A 10867-nucleotide genomic window follows, 5' to 3' on the forward strand; every position below is an offset into this window, starting at 1 on the left:
GGCTCGCGTGGCACGTGGAACCCAGCGAGGCGCCCCGTGGCACCCGAGAGGCTAGGTCCGGGTTAAATACATTGGTCTGAAACACAGACCGCCCCCTCCCGGTTAATAGGAAGGTGCTTTGCGCAGAGGCCGAGCCTTTAGGAGGCCTGGTGCCACTAGGGGTTGAAAGCCCCGACACCCCTCTCTGCAGCAGAGAAGCAGCCACCCACCGCGCCGCTCCGGCCCTGCACCAAGTCTGGTTTTAACGAGGCTCCACGGTTGGTGCCTTTCTTAAAGCCCCAGCAGCTGGAGCCAGGTGATCAGGGGAGCCTGCCGGGTTGCATTTGTAAAAAGGTTTCTACCCCTCCCGCTTCTTTGTACTGCGGCCCAAAGCAAGTCACCCCAGGCCAGCTCCTGCAGTGCAAGGTGCAGGACAAGCCGCCTACACGCAGGAGGAGCTTAGCTGGGAGCCAGCCAGGGTCTCTCCTTGAAGGCAGTTCCCCTCCCAGCAGGCTGTAGCCTGGTGCCTCTGCGTTCTGATAACCGGTCCCTGGTTACGCAATCACGTCCTGTTCCACACGCCCTGCCGGCCTCACTCGGGACACAAACGGTCGTAAACCTGAAACAGCAGAAGCTCCAGCCCGGGGAACCGTAGCGATCCCACATGGGGCAGCAGCCAGGGGGAGACCTTTACACCCACAGCCCAGAGCTCCCCCACCGGAGCAGCAGCAGTAGTAGGCTGTTCTCCTGCACAGACCACCACAAGAGGGACACACTTGGCCAGTGGGTTTCACAGTCTTTGCTAAGCAGCAGAGGGATGCGGACTCAGATCTCGGTCCCTTTTATATTCGGGAAGGGAGCGTTCCAGTGATTGATGATCCATCGCCCCCCGGATCCTCCTTGAGCCGGATCCTTCCATACCCCTCTCGCCCATCCCCCTTCATCACAGCGCCTGCCTCCGTCACCACAGCTCCTGTCCCTGCCCCACGCTCTTGCCCTGACCTAGGCTCCCTGCAAGTTTCTAGAAGTTTCTCTGCAGGAAATGTAGTTAATGAGGCTGAGCTGCCTCTAAGGCTTGAGCCGGTGCAAACGTTTCCATTCAGAGGACTGGTGCTCGGACGAGGTCAGGCAGCTTTCCCTAGGACAAGCAAAAGGCACCTCTTGCCCCCCCGGGCCACCCCCCGTCCTACCACCGGGTCGCAAATCAGCCGTCAGTATTTCCCCCTTGTTCTCAGAGAGCTGAGCAAGTTTTCCCAGGACCGGCCAGGCGTTCAGCTTGAGCCAGATGCCCAGCCTGGAAAATGTGGGCCCGACTGCTTAAAATCCAGCAAGGTTACGTGGCAAAGCGCCGGCTCTTCCCCGTGGGGCTCATGCCCCTGGTGGTTAGGGTTAGCCTCGCAGGCTGGCTGTGGCCCTCCACGCGGCCTCGGGCTCTTCACCAGAGGCAGGAGCCACAGCTGCCGAGCCACGTGTATCGCAGTGCCTGAGTTTGGGGGAAAAACCCCTCTGGAGCCCTGAGCTCCCTTGGGGCGGGGGTTGAGCTGTCGTGGGGAGGGTGGGGGAACCCCTGGGACCCTCAGGTAGTAGCACCAGACAGGGTTACTGCCTCGCACAATCTGGGAGCTTTTCCCTGGGCCACGTCCCCAAACCATCCCTCCCAGCACCTTCCCTTTGGTACCTGCTCCTGCTCCTGCTCCTGCTCCTGCTCCCTCTTCCTCTTCCCCCCTCGCACTCCACACCCCCACCTCTGCTCTTTTTCCTCCTTGCCTAGGGGGGCACCTTTTCTAGCATCCCCACAGGCCTGAATGGGCTGCAGGTGTCTAATTCACCTGGGGCATCTAGCAAGTTCCAATTGCCCTCAGGTGCCTGCTTGATTGTGCTGCACTTAGGTACGACCTCCCCCCCCCAAAGAGAAAGCTGTCCCCCCACGCTCCAGCCGGTCTTCCCTCCGCCAGGGCGCGGCTGGGCTGCAGCTGCCACAGTCAGACACACCGCCCCCCCCCCCCCCCGTTTCAGGGGCAGCTGGGGGGGGGTGTAAACAAGGGGCTTTGCCCCTTCTCAGGGCTGAGAGGCTAAACACCCCACAGTGCTTTTCTGCTTTCTACCCACAATGCCACAGCCACATATAGCACCTACCATACAGGGCCAGCGAAGTCACTGTGGTGCTTAAATGCAGCCTGACAATGCCCCCCCCACTGGAAGTGTCGGGACCCCACCACCCCACTTCCAGAGGGCAGGGCAGCACCCTCTCCCTTCCTGGAAAGGCAACTGGGGACCCCCCCCTTCACTCTACAGCAAGGTCCCTGTTGCTAAACATCTAAACATCTGGGGCGTCTTTCCTTGGCGGGGCAGGTTCGCTGCCCTCTCTGCCCCACACAGAGCCCTCCCTCAGGATGGGGGTGGGGCACTCCCAAAGCTGGGGGTGTTGGCCCTGGTCTACATGAGGGAGTTATTTCAAAATAACTTCCCTTATTTCGGAATAACAAGCGGAGCGTCCACACTACCAGGCCTGTTAATCTTTCAAAATAACCAGCCCCTTGTTTTGAAATAACTCCTGCCTTCCACGAGGAATAATGCAGATTTCGAAATAGCGGCAGTGCAACGTCCACACTACAGCTATTTCAACACAGCTCCTCCCCAGAGTCCTTCCGAGTAATCACTCCCCAGAGCTGCCTGGGGTTCTAAGTTGAGGTAGCGCGTCCACAGGAAGGGTCCGTCTACACTACAGAGGAAGAGCAACGCTGCCACTGTCCATCTTCCAGAGTTCGAATTAGCGGCTCTGGTTAAGTCAGCTCATTGGAAGTGGGAGGGGCCAGTAACCCGGCTTTCCCGAGGAGTAAGGGACGTTGAAGGAAGAGCGTTCTCTCTTCGACTTCCTGCGGTGCAGACAGCGCCAAAAGCTGAGTTAAGCTACTTTGACTTCAGCTGCACAATTAATGTAGCTGAAGTTTTTTATAATGGAGATTTGCCTATCTCCTAGAATGGACCTTGGAAGATCATCAAGTCCAGTCCCCTGCCTTCACAGCAGAACCAAGGACCATCCCTGATGAATTTTTACCCCAAACCATCTCCACAAGGATCGAACTCACAACCTTGGGTTTAGCAGGCCAATGCTCAAACCACTGAGCTATCCGTCCCCACACACAGTTGTGTAGCTTAATTCAACTTCAGCCCGCAGTGCAGACATACCCTAAGGGAGCCGGCCTTGGACTAATTTTGAGGCCTCCCTTTCGTGAGGACCCGCTCGTTTGAGAGAGCTACGCCGGAGTGATTTCAAAATAATTTCCTAGTGCAGACATGGCCTTGGTGTCCGCATCTCGGTAAGACTACCAGGCGTTTCAGCAGCACAGAGCGTTTCAGGCAGGCTGCAGACTCAGGCGGACGTCCCTGCTTTAGATGCACTTGCTACACGCTGTCAAGCTCTGCAACCCCAAGAGCTAGGAGCTTCGCTGCTCGCTAAAGAAAAGGTGATAAGACTCTGTCATCCCGGATCCGGGAGCTGGAGCTGGGTTCTGCTCTACAGCCCCGTCGTCTGACCGTGTTTTGCCCGTGCCGGGGTGGCAGCTGACAGGGGAAGGGCAGACGTGTTTGCACTGAGTCACCCCCGGGAGCAGGATCTGCCTTTCTGGGAATACTCCACCCTCTCAGGACGAGGGGACAGAGATTACTCCTGCTGAAGTGCTTAGGTGCTGCCAGCCGGCCGCACCTGGCGCTGCCTGGGGGTGGGTGCAGCATGGCTGGGCAGCAGAGAAAAAGCAGGGCTGTCATCATTGTCAATTACTCGTTCCTCAGTGGGCCTCCGCCCCGGAAAGGGGCCAAGCGCGAGGCCGATAAGTTGTTTAAAGCGTTATCCAGACTCAATTATGCAGTGAAGTTGCACTATGATCTGACAGCGGAGGAGATAGAGGAGATCTACCAGCAAGGTACGTGTCCCTGGCAGCTCCTGGCAGCGTGCACAGCTGCGTGTGGGTCCCGGTGGGGGGGACGGACGGGGCTTGCGTTGCATACGCTGCAGTTTGGAACATCAGCTGTGCACAGCTGGGATTGCCTTGTCCCCCACCCCATAGGCTGACATAGCCCTGGGAGCACAACCCCGGCCCCCCCCAAAGGAGGGTAGATCTATAAACCCCTCCCTTGCTTGGCCTTACTCGGGGGGGGCAGATGCAACTGAGATGAACATCTCGGGGAGCGGGAGAGCAACCGAAGACTGGGAAGAGGAGACTCCTCCAGCCCTGGGGTAACCCCCTGCCCTAGGGTAACCAACCTGCAGCAGGCGCGGTTACAAACTGCGTCCCTCGAGGGCGACCGTGTTAAGGGGCAAATGTTGAGGTTGGATGGAAAACCCAGCGAGTCCCTATGGGCGGGCACCAGATGGGAGATGGGGCTGCAGGAAGCAGCTCTCCCTGCCTGGCTGGCGACCGGCTGCGTCCCAGGCGGGAAGGGATAGTTCGGGCTGTCGCCAGCCCCAGCGGCAACTCCTCGCTGAGCACAGCTCCCCTCCTCCGACGGCCCGGGAGGGAGGAGATCCTGAGAAGGACCAGGCCCCGGCTCCCGGATTCTCTGCCCCAGACCAGCTGCTGTCTTCAGCTTGTGCCAGCAGCTCGGGCCCCTCGGGGAGCATCGTAGGCCGGCCGGGGAACCCCCGAGCTCAGTGCTTCCCAGCTATTGCTCTCTCCTGCCTCGGACACGCCAGGCCTCCAGCCTCCCACGGGCCAAAAGTCCCCCCCGAGGTTCCTGCCGCAGACCCCAGGCGGGGCTTGGGCAGGACTGTGAGAAGAAGGGGCCCGCGCTGGACTCCCCACATCCCAGCGTAGGTCTTCCCAGCGGCCTCGCTCCACTCTGGGTTCAGCCACCGGATCTGGCCTGGCCTTTGGACGCCAGGCTCGGGGGGCTGAGGCGGGCACCGCTGCTGCTCCCACCACACCCCGCCAGGCCAGGAGGCATTCGTCCCATTGATACCGGCCTCTCCCGGCCTCAGTGAGTCTGGGGCAGGGCAGGGAATTGACCCAGCACCCCCACGTCCATGGTTAGTATCTGACCCTCGGGCCCAACCTCTCCCCGAGCGGGTACCAGCCAGACAACAGGCTGCTCTAAGGAGCTGGGGCGCTACTGTGTCTCTGCAGAGAGCCAGGAAGAGCATGGCGATTACTTCGTCAGCATTCTGTCCAGCCACGGCGAGGAGGGGGCCATATATGACTCCGAGGGACAGCCGGTGAGGTTGACAAGGATTTTCCAGTTGCTGTCCCCACAACGGTGCCCAGCGCTGGCTGGAAAGCCCAAGATCTTCTTCATACAGGTAACCGGGGAACCAGACCCGAGGGGCACCTAGCCCCATATTCTGGGTTTCATCCTGGTCTCTCCTATTTTGATTTAAAACCCAAGAGCAGGAGACTTAAGAGCCCTGCACCAGAACTTACCTCGCTACTTGTAACGACTCGGCACATTCTCGTTAGCCATATAAACGTGAATCTCGTGACATTCTTGGCCTCGGTGACATCATGTGGCATTGAGTTCCACAGGCTCACCACGCGCTGTCGAAAGTGCTATTTCCTCTTCTCGGGTTGCAGGTTTCCCCCTTTTCGTTTCACTGAGTGGGCACAAGTGGCGATGGGGGGGGGGGCAATCGTGGAAGTTTGAGAGTTGCGGCTCTAGATCCGTCACTATAGGCTCCTCGTTCACCTCCGACCTCCCGAGAACCGTCCCTGTCGTTTCAATCTCTGCAGGGGAGCGTTTTTCAGCCCTTGCTTGTTCCCAGCGCCCCTCCAGAGGCAGAGGCAGCAGCAAAGCCATCCCAACAGACGCAATTCCCGTGCTGTGCCTCTGGGATCACAAATTCCCCCAGGATCGAAGTAAGAGGCAGAGCAGGGACTGGAAGGCTGTTGCTCTCCTCTTCCTTCCACATGGCATCAGGGCCCAGCGGATTCTCGCCATCGGCGGTCTCGTACCACACGGGGAGCACAGGGGTTGTGACTTCGGGTGTGTCTGTGGCAGCTTGCGTCTGCATCCTGGCTGTGGACTGCTCTTTGGGCAGCAAACTGTGGACAGTACATGGCACACGTCATGCCGGCTCGCCCAGAACTGCCTAGCAGGCCAGGTGCTTATAGATCCCAGGCTGGAGCACCACCGTGCTGGGACCCAAGCTCGCCACGCTGACGCTGGCTCAGGCGTGGACGCTCGAGCAGGCTCGCCCTCTTTTACAGCGGAGTTCAGAGAGGCAGACTGGAGCTGGCGGAAAGGGAGTGCGCCCCTTGCACAAACATTTACACAACCAGACGTATCCAGTGCAGCTCCGACTCGGAGGATCAGCTCCTTCGATAGCCACACGTCTGCCAACAACCGTACTGTGGCTATGGGCCAATGGCGACTAAGGGGCGCCAGGGTGTCCCGCCGGGGGCTCCAGGCCTGAGGGGAAGGGGAAGGGGAGGGGGAGAGAAGGGCTTAGGCCTGCTCCGGAGGGGCTATCAGTGGTATGAACAGCAGTGCTTGTGGTCTCAGGCCTGCCGTGGCTCAGCAATGGATGAGGGCGTGCAGCTGGACACGGACAGTGCCGGGACCTCCGACGACAGCGTCTCGCACTACCTGTCCCTCCCTGAGAGCACAGCCGTGATGTTCGCCTGCAGCCCAGGTGAGTAAGAGCAGAGACAGCCCCGGGGCCTGCGGCCAGAAGGGACCTCATGCCAGAGGCAACTCTTCTGCTTGAGGTCTAATGCCTGTTGGGGCTGTCCAGTCCCTTCGGACCACAGCCACAGAGCAAAACTCCTGCCAACCTGGGCACAGTCTAAGCTCCAGCAACGGGGACCTGTTTAACGCAGTAGCGGAGACAAGGTCTCAGGGGGCGAAAGCCTTTCCCCCCCCCGGGAAATCCAGGGGGATTGTTGAAGCTCATTTCCCACAGTTCCCTTGGGCTTTGATATCGGTGGGAGAGGTACCCAGAAGGCACTGCTCCTGAACTGGAGGAGCACAGTGCTGGCTTGGATCTGAGCCAAACAGCAAACAGCGTCTGCACAAGCCGGGATAGCCCCGCTTCCCTGGCAGCTACAGATGATTCTGTTCTATAGTGTAGATGGGGTCACGGTAGAGGGGTTGATCCCTTCTTCCCTGCCACCAGCCCAACAGCCGCATCAGTATTTGAATGAAGCAGCTGCCTTGGGAATTTACACCCGCGAGAGACAACAACGTCCTTTCTCTGGTATTTTCAGGCTACGTCGCTTTCCTAAATCCCATGGGCTCCATGTTTCTCCAGACCTTGCTGGAGTTTCTGGAAGGAGAAGAGCGGCAGCTTGAACTTGCACGTCTAATGACCCGCATCAACTGGAAAGTGGCGTTTCACTGCGAAGCCAAAGGGGAACACGAGGGGTACAAGGAAATGCCCTGCTTTGTCACCAACATGGTGCGAGAGGTCTACCCATTCGCCACCTAAGCCACAGAGAGCAGCAGCTTTTGAGAAGTCAGGTCTTGCCAGAGGGAGTCACCAGCTGCTTCCGAATTCTTTCAGGAGCACCGTGAGTAGGCAGTGACTTCAGGACAGTCCTGGAAAACGTGAGGGCCGGCAGCATTTCTGGCCCAACCTCCCACCAAGTCCACAGACCAAGGACTTTTGTGCTCTATGTGCAAAGGCCATGCACCTCTCCATGGCTCTAGGAATAATAAAAATAGCATTGTGCTCTTCTAGAGCATGAGCTGTTTGATTCTGGGCCAGCTTGTTGCTGCACGGGGGTTAAAGATACAACAGCTCATCTAACGTCTAAAATCCACAGGCCCCCCTCAGAGGAGTTTGAAAATTGGTGGCCCAGTTCAGGGCCGAAAGTAGAGTAGCTGGAGTATATCTGTGTTTATTTGGTTAAGGAATTCCTGAGCTATGCGCCTCTCATCTGGTTTGTACTCTTTCAGCTTTCTTTTATTTATTTTTTTTCCGAGATAGAAAGCAATCTATAGGCAGGATCCACCTGAAACTTCTCCTAGCTGAATGGCTGCTTTGAAAAAATGAGTAGTCCGGTGCATCTAGACTACATTCCTCTTTCAAAAGAGGAATGTAAATGAAGGAAATTGAAAATGCAAATGAAGCGCAGATTTAAAAATCTTGTGCTTCATTTGTATAATTGCATCCGATCACTTTTTCAAAAAAAAAAAAAAAAAAAAAAAGCAGTCTAGACCCGGTTCTTTCGAAAAAAAAAAACCTTTTTCGAAAGAATTCTTATTCCTGAAAAAATGAGGTTTACAGGGTTCTTTCAAAAAAGAGGTGGGGTTTTTTTTTTTTTTTTTTTTCAAAAGAACCATGTTTAGACTCTACTTTTTTTTCAGAAAAACCCTTTTTCGAAAAAGTGATCGGACGCGATTATGCAAGTGAAGTCCAAGATTTGTAAATCTGCGCTTCATTTGCATTTTCAATTGCCTTCATTTACATTTCTCTTTCGAAAGAGGAATGTTGTCTAGATGCATCCTGAGAGACCAACAAATATATCTAGTATCACAAACTTTTGTGGGCAAAGCCCACTTCCCCAGATGATAGTGAACAAAAAAGGAGGCACCTCCCAACTGATAACAGAAAAAGGGAGAGAAACTTGGAAAACTCTGGTACCAAGAATAGGCTAGATATAATGCAGCAAATTACTAAAAAGGTTTCATTCCTTTTCTTCTACGTGGGCTCTGCCAGTCAGTCAGCAGCCGCTCCTCACAACAATGTTCTGCTCCCGTGTTATTTTCCCCACGCTTAGCTCAGCGGTGTGGTCCATGTACAGATCACCCAGATGCTCTTCTAGCCCCCATCTGCTGTGAGCGGGGAACACCTAATCCAGACTTTCTGAGCTTTGCTATCCTTACCCCCGAACAGGACCAAAGTGCAAACGGGCTGGTTTGCACAGGAGATAAGCAAGCTGATAAGAGGGGAAGGAGCTTCTGTTTAAAGGGCATTTGTGCCACATTTATTGCAGGAAGTTGGTGGTTCGTTTATGCAAATTCACAGCCAATAAAAAAGGAGAAGGTGGCACTTTCACCCAAGTGCACGGCTCCCTCCACCTGCTGCTCAGGGTCAAAGGGGCGCACACACCCCAACCCTGCTGCAGGGCACCATGTAAACAGTCTGGCTCACAGATGAACACGGAGGAGAGCGGATTCACATTAGTCTGGTGCGTTCATGGCCAGCTCTTGGGGTGACTGCAGGGGGGGGCTCCTTGGATTCCCGGTGGAAGCCAGAGCTTAGATCTGAGCTTGGCCAGCCCCTCAGCTTTCAGAATTGTGACCCAGCACAGCCCAATTCCAGTGGTGATGAGTAGGGGGGACAGCCCCCCACACACCAGATTTGCCACTTGGTTCCTACAGGGCAGGCTGACACAGACTGAGCATGCCCAGTAACACTGCTGAAGCCAGCTGCCCTCACTCTGCCCACCCCCATGAACCAGTGCGAGTCATCTGTGCCCATCTCCCCCCCCCCCCCAAATCCATGTAGTTAAAAGTGTATTTTGGAGGCCAATAGCCAGGCGCAAAACTCCTCTGACAGCCTCACGATCTATATGCTGGGGTACCCTGTCTGCCTGCGGCCATGCACCCTACCAGCTCTCTTTTCCCAGGGCTGCAAGCAGAGTTCCTCACTCTGTGCCCTCTAGCCGAAAAGGGAGCCACAGCCAGCGCAGGTGAAACTCATGTGCACCCTGGATCCCTGAGGGCGCCGTGGCCGGCAGAAGCATGCGGCCCCATGGTAAGCAGAGAGGGCTCGCTGCCCGGGGCTCCGTCTCCAGGCGCACGGCTGAAGAGGGTAAGAAGTTCGGGTGTTCTCTCAGCTGCGTGTAGCCCGCAGATGGGCTGTGGGATGGAGAAAGGTGTCACCCCACCGGCGCCTGCACCGCACAATGGGAAAGGGTTGTGTCCGTTACACTCAGCCTCCCGGGAAGGCAGCTTTGCTGCGCTAGGGCAGCGAACCCTCCCTCCTGGCAGCCCAGCGGGCACGAGCTGCCACTTATGCTCCTAGGGAAGTGGCTTTGCTCACAGTGAAGCCTCATTGCCGAGAGCCGGGCAGGCAGGGGCTGGCAGCCCTGCTCCTGGGGAGCTTCACTGTGGGCTCTGCAGTATAAAGCTTAGGTAACCGCGTGACCCAGGGCGGGGAACCTCTTTTGGGTTGGGGGCCGCACACAAGTGAGAAACAAAAAACCCCAAACCCTCCCTGACATGGTCCCTGACAGCCACGCCCCACATTCCCCTCGCACACCAGGGCCTGGGGGGGCCAGGCTAGTAGATTTTGTGTGCTCCAGCCCCACAGTAGGGCGGCTAGAGCACCGGCACGAGCCCCCCAATGCTGGGGAGAGCCCTGAGCCTCAGCGGCCAGATCCAGAAAAGTCAGGGGGCTGCATCCAGTCCCCAGGCCTTAGTTTCCCCACCCCTGGTGTAACCGCTGAGATTTTCAGTGGTTTCACAGTTACCCTATTACATGATTTTTAACCTCCCTAATGGGCACCTTCCTGCTACCATCAGTGGCGCACTCTCATATAACCAGACACAAACGCATTTAAGATAAACTCAGTCCAGCTTTGCTCTGCCCTAAGGGGTTCACACGTAGTTTACATTCTAGCGAATTATTGAGTTTGTGCTAAAAATGGGGTTTAGTTGCGAAACAACCCAAGAGGGTGAAAGTCTGGAATGTTAGCTCATAAGAATGTTGTACTGGGTCATATTTACAATTCAACAGGTGTTTGGGATTGGCAAGACAATGCTGCTTTTGCACAGCGCCAGGACGATGCAATAAATTAAATAGCCTTATGAGAGTGTTTACAAGCAACACCTGGTCCCTTACAGGCAGGAGACAGATGCAGAATCAGATGGAGAATAGCATTCAGACAATACAAGAACCCAACCCGCACTGCTGTTCTGAGGTTTCAAATGAGGCAGGCAGCAGAGA

At 56.3% G+C, this 10867-nt stretch overlaps 1 protein-coding gene across 1 annotated transcript; it reads left to right on the forward strand.

The window, feature by feature from the left end:
* The first annotated feature begins 3563 nt into the window (after window positions 1–3563).
* LOC102455743 (caspase-7-like) lies at window positions 3564–7399 on the forward strand. Its single transcript, XM_006129133.4, has 4 exons — window positions 3564–3902; window positions 5103–5275; window positions 6475–6604; window positions 7179–7399. The coding sequence occupies exons 1-4, from the start codon at window positions 3713–3715 to the stop codon at window positions 7397–7399; spliced, it is 714 nt and encodes a 237-aa protein (XP_006129195.2). The 5' UTR covers window positions 3564–3712.
* Window positions 7400–10867: the final 3468 nt, after the last annotated feature.

Source organism: Pelodiscus sinensis, chromosome 28 (genome assembly GCF_049634645.1).
Source record: "Pelodiscus sinensis isolate JC-2024 chromosome 28, ASM4963464v1, whole genome shotgun sequence".
Taxonomy (NCBI): Eukaryota; Metazoa; Chordata; order Testudines; family Trionychidae; genus Pelodiscus; species Pelodiscus sinensis.